General features: G+C 50.8%; 1 protein-coding gene across 1 annotated transcript; it reads left to right on the top strand.

Moving 5' to 3' along the window:
* Positions 1–1,764: 1,764 nt before the first annotated feature.
* On the top strand, positions 1,765–20,840 carry DAGLA (diacylglycerol lipase, alpha; the record flags this gene model as incomplete). The annotated part of the gene is made up of 14 exons (XM_010081959.1): positions 1,765–1,899; positions 2,567–2,644; positions 3,773–3,897; positions 4,948–5,104; positions 5,410–5,493; positions 5,622–5,699; positions 9,991–10,071; positions 11,684–11,826; positions 13,329–13,397; positions 14,390–14,462; positions 15,477–15,673; positions 16,022–16,151; positions 17,301–17,482; positions 19,913–20,840. Coding segments are annotated over 14 exons (2,460 nt in total), but the record flags the coding sequence as incomplete, so codon positions are not given.
* Between the last annotated feature and the right edge of the window lie 268 nt (positions 20,841–21,108).

Below are 21,108 nucleotides of genomic sequence, written 5' to 3'. Positions count from 1 at the left end.
ACAATATCAGTTCTCCAGCAAAAAGTCTTGTTTCGGAACAGAACATGTTGAACTTCCGTTACGGCTGTTTTCTTTAGGGTATTAGGGGGTGTTGCTGTCCTTTTGGGTTAACGGGTGTTCGTCATATTTTACTTCCAGGCTGTTTGGGTTTCTTGTGCTGGTAGGAGCCGTGCTGAGACTTAGGGGGTCAGTGCTTCGAGGAGACTGCGGTTGTGATGCTGGAGAGGTTAGTGCCGGTCCGTTTGCTCTTCAAAGGCACAGCTGGCATGGAGACCTGCTCAGCTGGCACCTGCAGCCCTCTTCTTAACGGGGATTTCACTTGCTTTTGTAGGCAAGTGAAAAATGATAGAAAGTAATCTCGCACTCCAGGAGTTTGTCAGAGATGAAAGGATGTAGGTCGCTTCCTGCCAGACTGCTAGGGCAGAAGGGATTTGCTTTCCTGCCTGCAGGAGAGCAGAGATGGAGAGATCCTGCCCTGAAGACCAGCCTTCAGTGCACAGCTCGGGCTTTCCCGAGACCGACAAGGCTGCGGTCGTGTGGCTTTAGGCGCTGAGTGAAGGATGCTGTGAAGACACAGGATAAAAGTTCAGGGTGAGGCTGTGACTGACCTCGGTAGGAAAGCTTTAGTGATGGCAGGAGTCAGGATTCTGACTTTCTGTGTGCCACAGCACTGGCTCGGTTCCACCTCCTGTTGCTGCAGCCTCTGGGTCACCCTCGTCTCTAAGCTGGATGCTCCGAGCCATGGCCGGGTCGGCGTTGCCTCACAGTCTGCTCCATCTCCAGCCTCCCAAACCACTCCCGCTTACGGTCTTGGGGGTTTTTGTAGTACAGAGCAAAAGGGAAAATAACATTTATCCTCAAAATATCTTTGTCGCTCTGCTTCAGAGCCTTTGCTTGGCGGTCTCGTCTGTCCCTCCTGTGACCGCTTCCTTCTTTGGGTCTGGTCACCTTCTTCTGGGAATTCTGCGTTTAATGGCTCAGATCTTTTTCCAGGTTTTCCTTTCCAGGCCCTTTTGCTTGGATGTAGTCAAACCTGGAAAAGCCTGGTGACTTGGTCAGCTCCTTCGGTACCGAGACCTGCGGTGTGTAACACCTGCTTGTTGTGATGAACTCTCTACCGCCCCGTAGCAGGGAGCGTGCTGGTGAGCAGTGAGCAGTGAGCAGCTCCAGGGACCGGCCAGCGGCAGCATTCAGAAGCTGTCGCTTCGTGCGATGTGCCTGGGGTGGTGAGGTCTGGGTTAGGTGTGGGCAAAATGGTCCGGAGACAGCTTCAGAATTGACGAGGCTGTTGGATAGGACGGAATCGGTGCTTTTTTTTTTTTTTTTTTTTTTTTTGCTGAATAGCCTTTGTGCAAATGAAATAGCTTTTGAGGAGAAGGGATGACTGTGAGATGACACTGGAGGGGGAACTGGTGCTCATCTTGCTTCCTCTGCCTGATTTACACCATAGGGATGAAAACATTCCCCTTCTCTCCCCTTGGGTCTAGTTTGATGTTGAGCTGCTCTGCTTGCCCACACATGAGCACCCAGCACCGTACAAATCCAGCCTCAGCTGAGGCTCCTGCCTGTGACTGTGTGAAATAAATGAGAGATTAATTTGGTTAGACCAGATACGGTGTTCCCTGAAGGGATCTCGGGGATGTTTTGGAGACCCAGCTACAGAAACGAGGCCGTTGCTGCCGCACTGGCTCTCCTATGTCCTGTTTTGAGACTCCGCACACCCCAGCTCCTCCTCCTCAACTCTTCTCTCCCTGGATTTTGCAGGACGCCTACTCCGAGATCGCCTACCTTTTCGCTGAGTTTTTCCGAGACCTTGACATCGTCCCGTCTGACATCATCGCGGGCTTGGTTCTCCTGCGGCAGCGGCAGCGGGCCAAGCGCAACGCCGTGCTGGATGAGGTGGGTGGAGGGAGCTGGGGGCATCTCGCTTGGCCTCCGACTTACCTGCTGCTCCTGTGACTCATTGTGTGAGCACCGCGTGACTCTGCCCACCGCCTTTCTGGTGTGTGATGGGCTATCACCAGTCGCTGAGCTGGAAAATAAAAATACTAACTTCTTTAGCAGCTTTTTTCTGAGACTCCCAAAGGGCCCAACTGAGCCAAGCTTGTGAAACCTGTCGTCTTTTCGAGGCAGGTGATAGGTACGGATTTAGCTCTTGACCCCAGATGGGTCTGGAAGGAGGTGGTAGGTACTTGAAAGCGAAGGGGAAGATGATTCCTCCTGTACAGTGATGTGGAAAAGACTCCAGCATCTAGGTAAAGCTGCAGGAGGAACTTCAGGGAAAAAATCCTAAATCCCCAAGCCATTACTGGTATTGAGATTTACATCTTGTCAACCCAGCAGAAATTTTTTTGAGGGTTTTTTTTTTTTTTTCCCCAGAGGTGAGGTTCAGACAGCAGTGATGAGATCAGGCAGAAATAAGACCAGCAGAGCTGGAATCAAAGAGCCTGGTTGGGATAATTGAAAGTCTCTTGTCCCAGGTTACGCAGTGTTTTCTGTTTCTCAGGTGTAGATTTTTGTCTTGGTGTCACACAGAAGAATTTTTCTGTATGTTTGTGACTTACAGGCAAACAATGACATTTTAGCTTTTCTGTCTGGGATGCCAGTGACCAGGAACACAAAGTACCTGGATCTGAAGAACGCGGTAAGTCACTGGACCGTGATCTTGCAAACTCAGCATGCCTTCCCTGTGTAGCCTGTTGTCTTTGTCTCAGTGGCTTCTCTTATTCCTTCCTGCACCTCTCTGGAATAATAAAAAAAATGTAAAGATTAATACAATAGAATATAAAAACGATGCTTGCTCTCTGGAGGTTTCTTTTTTTTTGCCTTCAGATCACTTTTAAAGCATTATCTGTCTGTCCCCTGCTTGTGGGAAACAATTCAGCTGAGATGGGGAAGGCGATGTGAGGTTTCTCCGAAGGCAGCGGCAGGAGCTGAGCGCTGCAGCCGGGGTCTCGTGCAGAGCTCCGTACGGAAGCAGCAGCTCGCGGAGCCCAGCAGGCAGGGCTGAGCTGCCTGCAGAGAGCTGCAGCCTTCCCTCCCGGGGCTGACCGTCGGCAGGTCTCAGGGTGGCAGCGGCTGTGCTCTGTTCTGCTCTGTGTGCGTTAAGCTTGGCTTTTCTCCTGGCTTGCTGTGGAGCAAACTATTCGCTCCCCTTGATCAGAAGATATTGTCACAAGAGAGGCAAGAGTGACCCCGTCCCAGTGACTCTGTGATTAACCTGCTCGTGGCTGTGCTGTGCTGCCCGGTGTTTAATCCTGACATCCCGCTCGTGTTCTGAATAGGTGTCAGCAGAGCTTATAGAAGACAGCACTGGCCCCAGGCTGGCTTTCTGGTCCTCTCTGGGCATCTTCCTTACGGCTGTGACTATGGGAAAGCAATATATCCAGAGAAGTCATCTTCTTGGGACTTAAACTAGTTCATCTTCTCCTCAGCTAGGCTAGGATGGGGCAAGACCCGCAGAGGGTGACCTTCCTTTGCACAGGGTGTTTGAAACGCAGGAGGGTTTCTCTACAACTAGCTCCTAGTTTTGTTAAACAGCTAGCGGGGTCCCTCTGCTTGGGAAAACGCTGAGCTGTTCTTGGGAGGGGCAGGATCTTGCTCTGCTGCAGCCACCTGGAAATGCTGACGGTGCTGCTCGGGTGCTGAGGGAGGAGGATGATGCTCAGAAATAAGGGTGCATGTGTCTGTCTGTGATGGAAAAGAGGGAAACAGCAGGGAAAACACACTGTCTAAAAGGGAATGAGGGCCTTTAAGTCTCTGTCTCTTTCAGCAAGAGATGCAGCGGTACAAGGAGGTGTGCTACTACATGCTGTTTGCCCTGGCTGCCTACGGCTGGCCCATATACCTGATGAGGAAGCCCACCTGTGGACTCTGTCGCCTGGCCAGATCCTGCTCGTGAGTGGCCATCCTGTCCAGCACTCTGCCTTCTTCCCTTTTCCCTTCTGTTTCTCCCAGATTTAGAATTTTCCTTTCTTTCATCAGTTTGTTCTCTTCATCACCCCTCTATTTATTCTTCCTCCTTCTTTTCTCCTCTTTTCCCATCTCATGCCTTTTCTTTCCGTCTCTCAGTAACTCTGTGCCTTCATACTCCCGTGGCTTTCCCCTCCCTCTCTTCCTGACAGTTTATTGTGTTCAGTGAACCAGCCTGTGCTGTGCTCTCTCCTCTCTGGTGCGCTGCACATCGTGCCAGTCCTGTGCAGCCTGAACAGCCAGCAGAAAGAGCTCAGCTGGCACGAGCCTGCTCTCACACTGAGTCAAAATAGCTGCCGTGGAGCTCAGACATGGGATCTGTCAGCAGGGCCAGATATGCAGGGAGCTGACATTTGGGGCTTTATTAAAGCGTCGCCAGGACTTGGCCAGAGCTTGTGCTGTGTTCCCTCTGACGAAGTGTTCTTGTGCCGTGCTGCACGGTGCTCACCTCGCGGCAGCAGTGCTGTAGCTCCGTTCAGGATCGCATTATTTTAAATGTTTGCTTTCAGCTGCCGTTATGCTGCCATCAGATTCTCTTTGGGGTTGAGCTTTTTGCACTTACACAGGTGACTTCTGTGCTGAACCTATTAGGAGGAATATATTTTCTTTTGAGTGCTTCTATTTGTGAAGTGTCTCATAAGGGAAAGAAGGAAAAAAAAGATCTGTGCATCCGGTTTTGTTCTGGAATGATTCTAAACCCACTTTTTTTTTTTTAAATAAATAGACCTCGATCGCAGTAAATGCTAGCGGCTTTGTGCGTTAAAGCAATATAGGACTGCGCCGAAGCTTCGTATCCTTTGAGGAGAGATCCCAGCCCCAGCACGCACCGGTTCCTTGGGGACTGGTTGCACTGGAGCTCTCTCTGGTGCTCAGAAGGAAAACTGCATCTGATCCCAGTGCCCCTTTTTGATGCTGAGAGCTCCTACAAGGGTTCCTCTTTTCCTCAAAGCTTTTTTATTTTTTTTTCTTCTGCAGATGCTGCTGTTTCTGTCCTTCCCGTCCCCGCTATGCACCTGGTGTCACCATTGAAGAGGATAACTGCTGTGGCTGCAACGCCATTGCCATCCGGCGCCACTTCTTGGATGAGAACATGACCTCGGTGGACATTGTTTACACATCTTGCCACGATGCAGTAAGGAGAATCTGCAACCCCCTTCATATCTGGGGGCATTTCCTAATGGGGTTTGTGTGCTTCCAGGTGTAGTGGTGCAAAAAAGGAAATTTAAGCCTTTTTCTGACCCTAGAGCTTCCAATCCTCTTTCTCCATCAAGAAACTCTGCCACTGGGACAGAAATATTTGCTACTGCCAAAAATCAGATCATTCAGAGGAGTGCTTACCCCCAAGGTGTAACCTGTCAGCGCCTCTGCCTCCTTTTCCCTGAGAGGGAGAATAAACAGGAGTGTCTCACCTGATCGTTAGTCGTGGATCTTTTCCAGGTCTATGAAACACCTTTCTACGTGGCTGTGGACCATGATAAGAAGAAGGTGGTCATTAGTATCCGAGGAACTCTCTCTCCAAAAGTAAGTGCACTGTGCAGTGGCTCCGCGTGCCCTTGGCCACCCCGGCAAACCTTCAGGAGGGGCTGAGACCCTCCTGACCTGCCCGAGGTGGCTGGCTTCCCTGAGGCTGGTGACTGCGTTTCTTCCAGGACGCCCTGACCGATCTAACCGGGGATGCAGAGCGCCTGCCGGTCGAGGGGCACCACGGAACGTGGCTGGGACACAAGGTGTGTGAAAGAGAAGAAAACAAACCAACCCCACTTTTTCTAATGTTTTGACTTTTTAATTATAGGCAAAAAAAAAAGTGATCTTAATTGCTTGGGATGCTCTTAAGAAGGGTGTTACATAACTGCAGTGAAATGGCCTTGATGTTAAAATAAAATCCGTAGTTGTAACACTTAAAATCACTGTCCGTAATTAAAAAAAACCCCGTACAATTAGTAAAAACTGACCTGTAGAAGGCATTTGTGGAACAGAACAGAATTATTGCAGTCCTTCAAATTACTTTTTCTTCCAATGACCTTCTCAGAATTTGCAATCAATCCCTGAGAAGGTGTTTAAGATTCTGTTGCGATGGGCTAGGCAGCGAACCTCATCAAGGGCTCCGGGCAGGGCTTGTGTCTGTGTAATTAGGCTGATGGGATGTGTCAGTGCTGGCCATCGGGACGGGGCTAAATCAATTTGCTGTGGAGCTGGCCTCTGCCCCAGCCCAGCAAAGAAATGACACACATGCTGAGTTTTAAGATTATCGGGAATTTGGCAGCCTCTCAAGATGCGGCGCCAGATTGGGAAAGAAAAAGACAAACTGGAGGTTGTGCGTGTTGGAAGGGACATAGCAGCTGCTGGAAAGGCTGCTGCTGCTCAGGGAGACAAGATGCTGCACATCATCTGGTCGGGGTCCCTTCGGGGCGGTGCGCTTAGCTCGTAACTCCTTGAGAGCGGTGAGCTGAGAGCTCCTGCTTCGTTTGTGATGTCCTGCCGGAATGCCAAACCTCTCCTCTGTGCTTGGATGCTCTGCTTCAGGGAGTAGTGGCTGATGGATAACTCTGTACTCAAACGTTAGCTGGATGTGGGTCTGACAGAGAAGTGGTTAGCTACGAAAGTGGTGTTTGGATGCTCTGTGGTCTCCAAGTCTCCTGGAGTGTATCTTTTTGAAAACAATCCCAGACTGGTTTGGGTGGGAAGGGACCTTAAAGCCCACCCAGTCCCACCCCCTGCCATGGGCAGGGACCCCTCCCACCAGCCCAGGTTGCCCAAAGCCTCATCCAGCCTGGCCTTGAACCCCTCCAGGGATGGGGCATCCACAGCTTCTCTGGGCACCCTGGGCCACTGCCTCACCCCCTGCACAAGAAAAAATTTTTTTCCTAATATCTCAGCTCAATCTCCCCCTTTTTTCAGCTCAAAACCATCTCCCCAGAGCCTTCTCTTCTCCAGGCTGCCCAGCCCCAACTCTCTCAGCCTGTCCTACGAGGGCCATGCCATACTGTGTACCTGCTGTGGGTATTCCCTTTGTTTCCCTCAAAATGAGAAAATAAATCAGCCTGGCAGTTCCACAGGACGTGTTACGGCAGCGCAGATCGAGGAGGTGGTATATGGTCCCATCAGCTCTGTGAATCTATTTGTTTAACACTTCTGGAGCGTCGGGTCTGCTGTCAGTGATAACGTCACTTGGGTTTGTGCTGGTTCCTTGGGCTCACAGTGACCGTGCAGTCGGTGTGGTCAGCGGCTCGTACAAAGAACGGTGGAAGGAAAGCAGAGGGAAGCAAGGGGAGCTTGTTCCATTTTCATGTGCAGAAAGATCCTTGCAGGCTTTTCTTTTGATCTTTCCATGAAAATATTCCCATGAATGTTACATGAAACATTATCAGCTCATTCCCTTTCTTCTATATTGCGGTTTGCGTTGGCCTTTGTGTTATTTCTTTTTTGATTGCTGCTAGTACAGAGATAGAGCTTTATCTTAAATTATTATCAGTATTAATCTTCAGACAATAATGTACTGTTGATTCCTGGGGGAAACTAATGGAGATAATAGAATTTAAAAATGTCTGTCTTGATGCATTTTTAATGTCCAGAAATCAACTTTAATACAAAAATAAATGAAGTGTCTTGCTACACATTTAATTTGGAGAAAAGCACTTGGCCGTTCGGGACCTTCCTGTCCATTGTCTGATTTCTGGGATTTTTATTTTTTTTCCCTGATTCCGTCGCGCACACCCCGCAGGCTGCCGTGCTCTGTTATCTCCACCTGCGGAGCCCACCCGTCGCTGTGCTTCACGCAGTGCCGATCAGACATCCTACGAATTAAATCTCTTGATGTTTCCATGAGCCTTCTTATCGCTCCACCGTGCCACAGCTGAAAGCGTTGGCTTGGGTTGCTGCGAATGCCGCAGTTACAATATACATATTAAGTCTCTGAGCTATTTTGGGTCAAAAAACATAGCTGTAACTAAGGTTTATGGGTTAGCGTGCCAAAAATAGAAAAAAAAGGGGGTTGTGACAATCTCTAGGAGAAATTAACTGCAAAAAAAAAATCTAGCTTCACTATTTTTGAAATAAAATCCGCTGATTTTATAACCAAGTTAATTTGAAAATAATAAGTTAAGGGCATGGGTCCATACTTAATTCTGTTGAACTTGTATAGAAAAAAACTATTAAAATGGTGATATTCTGGAAGTTTGTTTGCTGGTGTTGAGCCAGCTGGGATGAGCCGCGGTGGCTGCGAGGAGGGACCCTGAAAGCTCAGTGGTGGGAGCAGCTCTCAGCAGCCTGATAGAGCTGTCAGGAAGAGCAACAACGTCCCAGCTCTCGTCTCTCCCAGACAGACCCCCTCTGGGGGTTTTCACACACACAATTCAAATGTCACAGAGCAGTTGTGTGCCTTCAAGCTGCGAAGCAATACAGAATATTTCCGTTTCGCTTTCCCCAGACCTCCAGTCTGCTTGGTTCGTTACACATGAGGTTTGAAAATTAAGCCCAGGTAGTTTTATTCCTTTGAAACTTAGAAAAACATTGTCCTCTTGAATGGAAAGCCTAAAACTTTGCAGTGATAAGTCTCGTTCCATAATATTAAAATCGCTGTCTATATTAGAATATGCTGTAATTATCAAAAATACAGCTATAAGGCTGACTAACAGCCCATTAGTAATATCACCATGGATTTGGGTCAGGCTTTTCAAAAATAGAATCCTAAATTCATGGTAGAAATTCATGTAGATAGTCTGCCGTTCACTTGTCATTAGAGCTGGAGATGGGGGCTCTTCTGAATGGCTGCTGAGAGATCTGAACACAGGCAGGAAATATCCCGGCGTCTGCTGTTGGACAGAGGTGGCAGCGTTGCAGCACCATCCCCTTCACCGGCTCAGCACCATCACCCGTGTTCTGCTCTCTCGTCAGCAGTCGATGGGTTCTCGTGGTATGGTTGATATTGAGGACTTGGAAAATTCCCCATTTCTTTGCTTTTTTTGAGAGGGCCGTGAATTCTTTGATGCCTCTGAGATGAAACAGCTCTCAATAACGTTCCCTTTGGACTTCTGCCGTTTTCAGGTAGGGGTGTAATGGAAAGCAGCAAAGCAGATGATTTCCCCTGGGTGCTGGCCAGCCCAGGCAGTGGGAGTTATTGGAGGGCTGTAATCACCAAATTAGAAGTTGCTGATTTCTGTTTACCCGTGTTCACCCTGGATTACATGGCTGTTTTTCAGCTGAATTCAACTGGAGTAAAGGCATAACCAGGGATTTATGCAAGGGACCAAATCCTGGTAACAGATGAACTGCGTTTGTAATTATTGCACAGAGGGAGAAACACTTCAGATGCAGCCGTTGGGGAGAGGATAAATGTTCAGAACCAGACTATCAGCTTGTTTCCCATCTTCCAGCAGTTCTTAGCTTCTAGTGAATAAAAACCTGTAATAACTTGTGATGAATGTCCTTTGACAGCTGAATCCCCGTAGTAGTTGCTGCCTTCTCCAGTCGTCGATAACTCTTCCTGTACAGCTGCTGCTGCCACCGCTTCCCTCCGGTGCTGGCGTGGTGTTCGTGTTATCTTCCCTGTGAACTTGCTCAGCTAGTTCATGCTTTGATTCACAGATCGAAGTGGAAGAGGACAGTTTTGCAGGCGCTGACATGCAGCAAATCAAAAGTTTTTTTCTCTGTTCTACTGCGGGTCCCGGCGTCTCCTTTACCAGCGACCCAACCTTGTGTTTCCGAAGCGGGGTGGTTGGTGCTGGTGGGTTTATTTCCAGACTTTGCACCTTGGAATAGGGCCGTTGAGTGTTCTCTCCATTTAAGAACGGCCGTTAACTTCTGAGCAGTTGGTGGCTCTGGGGGTCAGTGAGCCAAGACGTGTGCCTAATGAAGCCTGTTCCTGAGTGCGGAGCCAAGTCGGGGTTTTTCCTCAGCCCCGCCGCGAGCCGTGCAGCACTCCGGGGCTCGCTCAGCGTCCGGGCAGGATGGTGGCAGCTACGTGTTTGGATCAGGGCTGATACGCAGCCGTTTACATCCCGTCCTTTGTGTTTCCTTCAGGGAATGGTGCTATCTGCCGAGTACATCAAGAAGAAATTGGAGCAAGAAATGGTGCTTTCCCAAGCTTTTGGACGAGACTTAGTGAGTATTGGTTTTCTTTTATCCTTGCAGGCTGTACAGGAGACGAGATTTCCCCAAACCGCTGGTTTCAGGGAAGCTTCCATGTCCCTGAATCTGTTGTACTAATTTCCCAAATCTTCCTTCAATTCCTGTCCCTCTGGATTGCCAGACAGACAACTGGTTACTCATTCCCCCAAGGCTTTTTTTATTTTGAAACCACCAATACTGCAGAGTTCCTGATTTTTGGTTTTTTTCTCAGGCAGAGCTAAGGCACAAAGTCCCATTTGGTGGCAATGGAGGACAGGGAACATTAAAAACAAATCACCAGGAACTAAAATCCCATCTCTATGGAGATTCTCTTTGGAGAGAGCAGTAGGATGCCGTGCTGACTGCTGTGTGCGCACATTTCTGGTGATGGAGAGCTATTGGAGAGCCCAAGGGAGGTGTTAGGGAGCAGCTTACCTTAGTGTGTGTACCGGTAACAGCCCAGCCTGTGTCCCCGCTGGGGAGGGAGCTTCTGAGCCGCCGCCTCCCCTGCTGCCAGCCCGCTGGCCTCTTCTCGTGCCCAAAGAGTGCCTGGACCTGAGCAGCGCCCGTGGGGAAATGAGCAATAGCTCCTGGGAGACAGAAAAGAGGGATAAAAGCCTCGATGGTTCCCTGAAACACGAGTGGCGCGCCGGTCAGTGCTGAGTGTCTGCCTTGTGATGGTTGGGAGAGACAGGGAGACGTATGCAGGCGTCTGACTTCTTCACTGGGTGTGGTATTCCTCACTGCCCAGAAAGTGAAAATTGCTCTGAAGTGAGCTGTTGCTCATGAGGATTTTTTCCTGTTGTGCTGTTTTATTCCTCAGTTGCTGCCTGACTGGTAAGGATAGGGCAGCGTTCGGAGCGCTAGGCTTTGGTTGTCTCCTGTGCGTGATAACAAACATCGTATTCTGTTCTGTTCAAAGCTGCCTTCGTGTGTGGTGGGTCCACCTTCTAACTGATGAAAAATAGTGTAACTAGCTGGACCCGACCCACAGGGACAGAGAAATAGTTTTGTCTCTGGATTACTTGAACAGTTGCCAGCTGTTGAGAGCATCTAGACTTAGAAAACTACTGTTCAAGCTGCTAGTTAAAACTTCTGGGTTTTGGCTTGCACGAGTGGTGGAATTAATGGAAGGAGTAGTTTTGAGAACCAAGGAGACCTCAGATGTGTGAGCCTGGACTCGGGTATGATCAAATTTGAGGAGGAGCAAAAGGCTCGTAAGAAATCCAAATAACTCAAAACAGCTTGAGTGTACATTTCCTCTTTCCTCCTGCCTTTTTGCTTTTAGGGAAGACCCAGCAGGTCAAACACTGATGGAAATGTAGGAAAGAACAGCAGAAGGGGATGAATTCCAGCCATGCAGCAGGGCAGGAGGGCTCTGGGACTGCCACTGTGGCTCAGACTGAACAGTGTAAATCAGAACTCTGGTTCTGTTTCAAAATCGAACATAGCCTCGCTGGTTCCCGTGGGTGGAAGAGCCGGTTAGCTGGAATCGGGAGGGCTCATGTAGGGCAGAGACTCCCAGCTGGGGAAAGGGACAGTTTTGGGGGTGGTGGACTTACCTCTCACTCTGACCTCAATTTCTTGTCTTGTTTTTTGTTTTCAGGGGAGAGGAACGAAACACTACGGCCTGATTGTGGTTGGTCATTCCCTCGGGGCTGGCACCGCTGCCATCCTCTCCTTCCTCCTGCGCCCGCAGTACCCCTCGCTGAAGTGCTTTGCCTATTCTCCCCCAGGTGGGCTGCTGAGGTAGGTGCTGGGGCAGGAGGACCGCTGACAGAGAGGGGGTGTGTGATTGCAGCTGGGTCAGCTCCTGATTGCGATGCTCTGAGGAGCAGGAAAAGCCAAGTCTCTGCCCTGAGAAGCCTGCAGAGAAATGGAGAGGCAGCTGATAGGAGCGGAGGGTTGCTGGCAGCCTTTGCTCTGTGTTGGGAGTTTGGGTTATGATGGTGGGTGGCCACTCTCCAAAATACTCTGGTTTATGACTTGTCGGTGGCTATAGCTGTGATTTCACCCCCACTAGTGGAAGATGCAAGGTGTGGACAGGGTGCAGTTCCCTTGTTCTCTGCACAGTGCCACTGTGTCCTCTCCCCAGCTGCTGTGAGATATACAGCTCTCCCCAGCTGCCAAGATATACAATATGGGAGATATCTGACCAAACAGGGGTGTCTGCATCAGTTGGTCTAGTTGTCTGGACTCCTTTTGCAGCTGACAGCCCAGCACTTCTGGGGTGTGATTGCTGTCGTTCGCCTGCAGCAGGTCAGAGGGACTGTGCTGCTCGGGTGCCGGTTCCTCGCCCTCTGCTCTAGGGGGGAGCTGGGGTAGCTGCCTCCCATCTCTGGAGAGAGGTATAGTGAGTTCCTCCCACTGTAAATTGGAACAGACCTGCTGGCCACCTTATTTACATGGCAGCCAAAGAAAAACATCCTTCTCGATTGCTGTGAAGCGAGAGAATGTCTGTCGAGTTGTGACAGACATCACGGGGGCATTCGAAGGCAGCTGTGGATCATCAGAAGCTTCTTGTGATAATTATTGCTTCGTGTTCCAGGAGCAGCCAAGGGTTTTAAACCATCCTGCTAAGGAATTGGGGTGCTGGCATGCCTTACGATAGTAATCCCTGGTCTTGTGCAGCTCTAGAGGAGTTTTGTGAGTTTTACAGCTTTCTGCTCAGAGCTTCCACTCCTGGAGCTCAGGCTGAGCTGTGTTGCGCTACCTCAACGGTTGGAGAGTTCAGGAAGGTGCCCCTGCCTGCCACACTTCGGTTGCACTGTGCCCAGGATCACCTCTAAGTGCAGTAACTGGTTCAGAAGCAGGTTTCTGGGAAGGCAGCTGGCAGCAGAACCAGCTCATAGACTGGAAGCCTTCATTCCCTCTCATCTTGGTGCTGCTTGGGTTGCAGCAGAAGGTGGCCATCGCAGTTCTACAGTGTCTCTATAGTGGGATATTTTCTTTCTGCTGTCCTGGCCATTCCCAAACTATTGGAAAATGAGGCATTGAGTTAAAGTACAGCCCTCCACAAGTATATCCAGAGCCATATACAGAGTAGTGTTGCCTGGGGCATGGGAGGTGGATATCAGGCTTTTCGTTATCAAGGTGCGAGTCCCAGAAGGCTCGAGCAGCTTGGGTTGTGGTTTTTATGACCCAGGTTGACTGTTTGGTAACCTCTGACACCAGTGGCAAATGGGGAGTGAAATGCAGTTTGCTGCTAGTGAAACCCTGTTTGCTTCTTCTTGGTCCTGTTTCTGTTCCAGTGAGGATGCCATGGAGTATTCAAAAGAGTTTGTGACTGCAGTCGTGCTTGGCAAAGATCTCGTGCCCAGGCAAGTTGAGAAGTGTCTGGATTTCTGGCTGAGTATCTGCTGTTGTGTGCCAAAGTCACCTGTTCCCTCTCAGAAACACCAAGATCGTATCTGTTCCCTCATTTCCCTGTCCTTGTACGCTGCTTACTTGTCTCCCTTGTCACCTCTATTGCTGTCTCTCTTACCTGGGCACCCACGTTGGTGTTTCACACCCTTCTCATAGGAATAACCCTGTCTCTCACCTGCCTGTGCGAAGGGGAGGGGTGGCTATCCCGCCTCTGTAGTGACACCCCTTGCGGTGTCTGACGTGCCGATGCCATCTCCTGGTTGCCTGTGTTATCTCATCTTCACGCTCTGTCCTGAACTCGATGTGCTGTCACCTCCTTCCGTACTGTTTGTCCCCGAGTACCTGTTCCCTATCATCCCATCTCTGAACCGGCTCCCTCGTTTCTTCTCTCTCGGCATGTCTCACCTCATCTCCCGGTGCACGTTCTGCTGAGCAGGGCGTTGGACCAGGACCCAGACAACCCGCGTTTTCCTTTCACTTCTGCCCTGTTGTGTGACCTCAGGTAAATGGTGACATTTGTGGGTCCAATATAGGGCATGTAGAACTCAGTGGAGGGAGAGGACTCAATGGTATCGTGTGTGCCATTTGCTAACCTGTACGACAAAATCGTCTCCATCCTGTGATCTCTTTGGTGGTGGTTTATGGCTCTGTCACTTTCTCATTCATCTGCTCTGTGTCACACTTCTGGGATGGCATCATCTCCTCCCTCTCTGTACACTGACCTCTCTCGTATCTGTGTGCACCGATCTGGTTCTGTTCCATTTCATACTCATTGTCACGATGGTTTCCTCGTAGCCTGGTTCCTGGGCGACGCCAGAGCCCAGCTCTGAGATGATCGGCGTTCCGGCATGGCTCCGTTCTTGCAGTACCTTTGTAGCGTGGTTTCTCCTTCCTCTGTGCTGTGTGTCCCTGCTGCCCATTGCAAACACCCCTTCCTCTTTTCCAGAATCGGGCTCTCGCAGCTGGAGGGGTTCCGCCGGCAGCTTCTGGATGTTCTTCAAAGAAGTAACAAACCAAAGGTAAGAGGAAAGATGAACCAGGCGCCTGACAGCAATGGTAAACGTTCAGTGTCACCTCGCCAGACCGCAGGCTTCTCCTGTGACCGCTGTTAATTAACCCGTGGAGCGCTGGCGAGAGCTGGGAGGCAGCTGGAGAGGTCAGGGCGCAGGGCTGTATCGTCTGTGTGACGGTTCTGGCTCGTGTGCTGCAGGTTCACCGTGGCAGGTCTAAAATAACTGAGCAGGAAATTTTCTCATCTGAGCCTGTTTTGCAGTCTGTGTTCCAACTGTAGCTTTTCTTGGCCGGTACCAAATGGTATCAGGCTCGGAAGCACAGCAGTTGTCTGCGTCTAGGCGCTGGTGCGTGCTGTCTGGGTGGTGCTGTTCCAGGATAAGCGGTCTGTTAATGTTTGGAGATAGGAAATGTGGGAAGTTGTTCCGCCTCAGGCTTCTTTACTGTTACACTGAGATGGAAAAAACATAAGACATTAAGATTTTTAGGGATAAATAGAATAGAAATGACCTTAGAGAGACAAAACTGAGCTTAACGTTTATTTTTGTGGTTTGGTTTCTGTGGTTTTTGGTGAATTTTTCCTTTTTTAGGATTTCTTTTAGTGCATAAAGAAAAGCCTAAACAGAATTTTTGTCTATATTGTATCATCTTTTGCTTATTTTTGTACATTAAAAATTCAGATTCCATCTACTTTGTTTATTCTGGAAGTTATTCAGTTATCAGTTGATGGACAAGTTGGTGCTTGCTCTGCATCCTTACCTCTACAAAAACCTCCAGCAAAAAAAAAAAGGAAGGATGAGATGTTACCATTTCTAAGATTAAAATTGGGAAAGTAAGAGAACTTTCTGGGCAGCATCCTCTCTATCTCTAGGTCCATTAGTTAAGCACAAGACCTGTTTTTCTCATTTCCAGCATTAGGTATTTGGTTTAAACCCCCCAGTAGTGTCTTATGAGATGACTCTGCTTTTCTTTGATGTTTTTCTCTTCTCAATATCCTTCCCCCTTTCCCTTGTGTTCAACAGTGGCGAATCATCGTGGGTGCTACGAAGTGCATACCCAAGTCAGAGCTTCCTGAAGAGACGGAAGAAAACTCGGTAACGAGTAATCGCCTCTGGACGCATCCCAGCGACCTGACCATCGCCCTGTCTGCGAGCACGCCGCTCTACCCGCCCGGCCGCATCATCCACGTGGTGCACAACCACCCTGCGGAGCAGTGCTGGTGAGTATGCGCTGAGCTGTGGAGCCAGCCCACGGGTGGGGGGAAGAATTTCGTTTGGAAAAGATTCCTCGAGACAGGAACCCATCTATGAAGGAGGTGATTTTATTATTTTTTTTCCACTTATGGTGATTGTGTCTGTGCTGTCAGAACAGAAAGCGAATCATCTCGCTGCTGGCTAGTGCAGAGTTGTGGAGCAACGTAACATGTGTACTTTAATATCTTCTCCCTCTGTTTTTCCTCCTGTTGCTTTTTTTCTGTCTCTGCAACCTGCTGTTTCTTTTCCATGACAAAATATTGGCCTGCTTGTTCATCTCCTGCTCCCTGTCTGGTTCTCAACTCCTCTTCCAGTTGCTGCGAGCAGGAGGATCCCACGTACTTTGCTATCTGGGGTGACAACAAGGCGTTCAACGAAGTGATCATCTCGCCGGCGATGCTGCACGAACACCTCCCGTATGTGGTCATGGAAGGGCTCAACAAGGTAACGCAGAGAATCGGGATTAGGGGCGGGGAGGGATCATCCAGCGCGGTACCGTGGGCTCTGGCCCGGGTCTGGGCAAGAAAGGCTCAGCGTGGTGCTGGGAGGTGAGCTGTAACCACGGGGCATGGCAATTGTTGTGGGTGAGCTGATCAGGCTGCTCGGCGCCGAGCCAGAGCTCTGCGTGCCTGGTGGAGAGCCGGGCAGGTCCCCTGGGTGGGCTCCAGTTTTAGGAATTCTTATTGCAAGAGCAATTAGGTGCCCTAATGAAATGAGCGCCTTGTCCCAGGCTTGCCCAGGAAAGATGGCTGTTTAAATACACAAAACCATTTACTTTGGATGGGAGGAGGAAAGAAGGTTGTGCTCTGGGCCAGTCGTGCCCAGGCTGTTAGCGCAGGATGGAACGAGGTCTGGAAATGCAATGTGGATATCCATCCCAGTGCCCACAGCCCCAGGTTAGGTGGTCTTTCCAAATTTCATGTCACGATAATGTTCCTTCTATCAGAAGCTGCCCGTCACAGCCTGCGGTTCAGGTGAAACCCACGCTGCGACAGAGTCCTCTCCGCGGCGGCTGCAGCCCCCGGGTTAGTCTGAGGGGTGGCTGAGCTGATGGGCGATGGTTGTAGGATGGGGCTTGGCCACTAAGCCGCGGTGGCTGTGGTAGTATGGGGCTCGGCCACTAAGCTGCGGTGGCTGCAGCCCCTGGGTTAGGCTGAGGGGTGGCTGAGCTGATGGGCGATGGTTGTAGGATGGGGCTTGGCCACTAAGCCGCGGCGGCTGCAGCCCCTGGGTTAGTCTGAGGGGTGGCTGAGCTGATGGGCGATGGTTGTAGGATGATTCTTGGCTGCTAAGCCCCAGCTCCTGGCCATGCAGCTCGACCACAGGGATTTAGCCAAGTCTCCTCTGCCTTGCTGGTCTGGAGGCTGCTCCTGCCAGCATCCTGCCAGTCACCTCCCCAGCACTGGGTTCTCACAGGATAGAGTCTGTCAGAATTCCCTCATATAATCCTTATCTCAAGACCCTGCCCTGTGCTTGTGGAAGGCATTGGTAAGCAGCAGAGGCAAATCCAGCCCTTTGAGGGTCCTGAGCCGAGAAGAGCAGAGCCCCTCTCTCCGGTAAAGCACTGCTGTTCCTCTGCTTGCCTTGACCTAGGTCCTGGAGAATTACAACAAGGGGAAAACAGCTTTACTCTCTGCAGCCAAAGTGATGGTGAGTCCTACAGAAGTGGATCTCACCCCAGAGTTGATCTTCCAGAGCCAGCCCCTGCCTAGCGGACCCTCGGTACAGATCGGAACTGGAGCCGTGACGGCGGACAGAAGGAACAGCAGCACCAAGTAAGGATCTCTGATTTATTTGAAGGATTGGTGGCTTTGGGTGTGGGTCCTCTTTCAGGGCACTGTGATCAATGTTGGTGGAAAGGATAGATCCACGGGCTGCCTTTGTGGGACTTTTACTATGTCGTGTGTCATGTTAAGGGGGAAAAAATCCTGATGAATCTGTGAGTGCAGCAAGATCTGGAGAACCTAGAAGTTGAGGGTATGGAAGAAACTTCCTTTCCTCCTTATCCAGACCAGTGGGGTTTTCCCTGAAACTGTAAAGGAAAAGCTTTGCAGCCTTGCAGCCAAATTTCTGTTTTCCTGGGTGATTTGTGTGCTCAGATAGCCTACATGGTGATTTGTAACAGCTGAGAAGCAGTGGAAGCCATACGCTTACCAGAACATACGCATTTAAAGCTACTTTATGGTATTACACAAGTTGCATCATAACCAGAACGATCTGGGAACATGGACACAGAGGGGAGAGCGGTTGGTGTCCTGTTTGTGAAGGACAAGAGCAGGAGGCTCGGTCCAGTGGAAAGCAGACCAGGGGAAGAGGCACGTTGTGAGCACTGAGGGTGTTCCCACAGGGGTTGTTCTCTGCAAGCTGGACCATCACCGAGCACGGCATCAGCAGGCTGGCAAAGGCGGAAGGGTGGAAGAGCATCCAGGAGGGGTTTGGGGAAGAGCTGCTGCTGTGTCCATGAACAGTGTTCCTCCAGGAAATGGCACACAGACTCCTTGCAGATTTTCAGAGTGCATGAGGAATTGCAGGACCACAGACTTGCAAGAAGAGAAGAGAATAAATATAAAAATGTGGGCAAAGGCTCATTTCAGAGATGGAACATGAGTTCCACCACGCAGTTGCATTACACAAGGTGTGTTTGCAGACAAAACGGGGAAGATAAGAGAAGGAAGATGGTCTGCAGTCAGAGTTGTGAGTGGAAACAGAAGCCAGCGTTGTTGGGGGGAGAGGATTATTTCTCCGCAAGGGAAGCACTTCTGTGGAGATTTCAGGTGAAGAGACCCAACAAGCAGCTGTGCGTGTGGGAGGAGGCAGGGCAAGATGGTCTGTGCTGAGTGACGGACAGCCGAGTGTCCTGGGGATACCACCAGTGAGGCTGAAATTTAGGAGAAAGATAAGACAGCAAATGATATGCAAATGGCAAGGTTCTTGTCACAGAGAGGGAATGGTCAGAGGCAGTGAAGGAGAGCTTAGAAACGGAGCCGCAGCTGGGAGGAAGCAGCAGGAACAGGAGTCGGCTCACGTTGGTGAAGGATTCAGTAAGACTGAGAAGATGAACTAGGTCGAGCAGCAGAGATTTCTGTGCCGTAGCCAGAGCAGACCCGAGGAGCTGCTTCCCTTTGAGGTGAGTGAAAGCAGAGGGGGAATTTGGAGATGGAAGGGAAAGGAACGGGGGAGAGGGCAGGAGGCTCAAGGGAGGTGCTAGAGCAGAACCAGTTGGAGGTTGGTTGTGTTTGATTCAAGGTTAGAGCCGGCTGGCTGTCCCACTCCCTCTTTTGGGGGTTCTTGGAGCCTGCTCTCGGATCACTGTTACTCGAAGTCACAAAGGGATCGAATATTGGCCTCGCTTGTAAACCTTTCCCTGCACATCGCGTCCTTTCGGCAGGTGCAGCTCCCCAGCTCAGGCTCTTTCCCAGGTATTTCCTTAAATTCTTGTCTTTAGGGCTGTGGCTTTGGCTGCGGCTAATCCAGGCTTCGTGTGTGCCTGGTGTGGGGAGCTCCTTCCCGGTGTCGGGGTCTTTCTGGAGGAGCTGCTTGAGCCTTTAGACTCTGCATGCAACTGGAGTCTTTCTAAAGTGCTTATCTTAAGCTGAGGAAATTGCCTTTTTTTACCAATTTTAAAGTCTCCTGCCTCAAATAGTAGCTGAACTGGTCATGGGCAATGCCCTAACAGCCTCGTGGAGGGAAGGCAGGGATTGCCAGCATGGAGCAGAGGGGAAGGCGTGAGGCTGGGGTGGTTCTGGGGCGTGAGCAGTGGTATGTTAACTAGAGGCTAGTCCCTCATCTCTTGCCTCGATCCTCTCTAACACGGAGGTGTTGGGTCAGAGAGGGCTTTATCAGCACACATGGAGACTGTGCCGTGGTTCTGGGTGCTCCAGTTGGAAGCACTGCCGGTTTAACTGGGAGCAGAACCATGGTCCTTAGTGAAAACAATGCTTGAGAGGGAAGACATTTAGCCAGGAGAAAAGGGAGAAGGGCAAGAACCTGGGTTTGCAGAGGGAAGAAACTGTGCCTAATATTTTCAGCTGGGAGGATGGAGAGAGAAGAGGTTTCTTGCAGTTGTGGAGGCTCTGGTTAGAGCACCGACATGTGCCCTCAGTGTGTATGAGGAACTCTGCCCAAGGCTTGGTTCCTCTGGCTGCTCTGGCAGCTGGCGGCTCCGTGGAGTGATGCAGCCTCACGTTGTCTGGTTCTCGTTGCAGGAGCAAGTCCCACTCGGAAATCAGCTTGGAGGGGTTCTATGAGACAAAGCCACTTTCTCCTGTGCAGAAAGACCCCGTGGAGCTGCTCCTCCTGGATACAAAGGAACGTCTGTCTGTGGAGCTGCAGGACCGTCGCGCCCCTCTCGCCACCATGGAGAGCCTCTCGGACAATGAATCCATCTACAGCTTTGACTCAAGGCGCTCCTCTGGTTTCCGGAGCATCCGGGGCTCCCCCAGCCTCCATGCTGTCATGGAGAAGGACGAGACGCACTGCTTTTATATAGACCCCGTTATCCCCGAGGAGAACCCCTCCCTCAGCTCGCGGACAGAGCTGCTGGCTGCCGATAGCCTCTCCAAGCACTCCCAGGAGACTCAAGCCCCCGACAATGTGCTCAACAGCGGTGGCACTACCCCCCAGCGACGCTGCAGCGAGGAGGGGGCCAGCAGCGAGGGGGACCGCGTCTCCTTACCCCCTCGTGAGGAGTTATCCCTCCAGAATGGACGGCTCACTGATGTTCCCAGTCCCCAGGTGCTGGAGTTTGCTGAGTTCATAGACAGCCTCTTTAACCTGGACAGCAAAAGCAGCTCCTTCCAGGACATCTACTGCATGATGGTGTCAGACAGCTCTAGTGACTTTGCAGAGATGCCCAAATCTGTCAGTGATCAGGAGATCCTCTTGAGGGCACAATATGAACCCAACCTAGTCCCAAAGCCCCCGAGGTTGTTTGCAGGCTCAACCGATCCTTCGTCGGGCATCTCTGTCTCACCCTCTTTCCCCCTTAGTTCATCTGGAGAACTCATGGACATCACTCCCACAGGCGTGAGCAGCCAGGAGTGCCTGGCCACTGACAAAATCCGGACTTCCACCCCCTCTGGGCACGCAACCAGCCCTGCCAAGCAGGACGACCTCATGATTTCGGCTCTCTAGTGTAGGGTAAGGCTCCGAGAGCTGATCCCGTAGGCTGAGTGCTGGGATAACCCTTGGAGGAGGTGGTCATCGGGCAGGCTGGATCGGAGGAGACAGCTGGGAACGTTCCTTCTGGGGTGGCGCAGTGGTGGCACACTGGTGTCTGGAGGATGGACTGTGCTTGAGTGCCCTGCCTGCGGCTGGGAGGAGCAGCGCTGTCTCACGGGGTCTGCTGCACGGAGAGGGTCTGGGTCACTCAAGGTAGCTGCACCTTCCCTACCTCAGCCCG

Source organism: Pterocles gutturalis, unplaced genomic scaffold (genome assembly GCF_000699245.1).
Source record: "Pterocles gutturalis isolate BGI_N339 unplaced genomic scaffold, ASM69924v1 scaffold7669, whole genome shotgun sequence".
Lineage (NCBI taxonomy): Eukaryota > Metazoa > Chordata > Aves > Pterocliformes > Pteroclidae > Pterocles > Pterocles gutturalis.
Note: the sequence above shows the minus strand (reverse complement) of the source record. Positions and strands in the feature narration are given on the sequence as shown.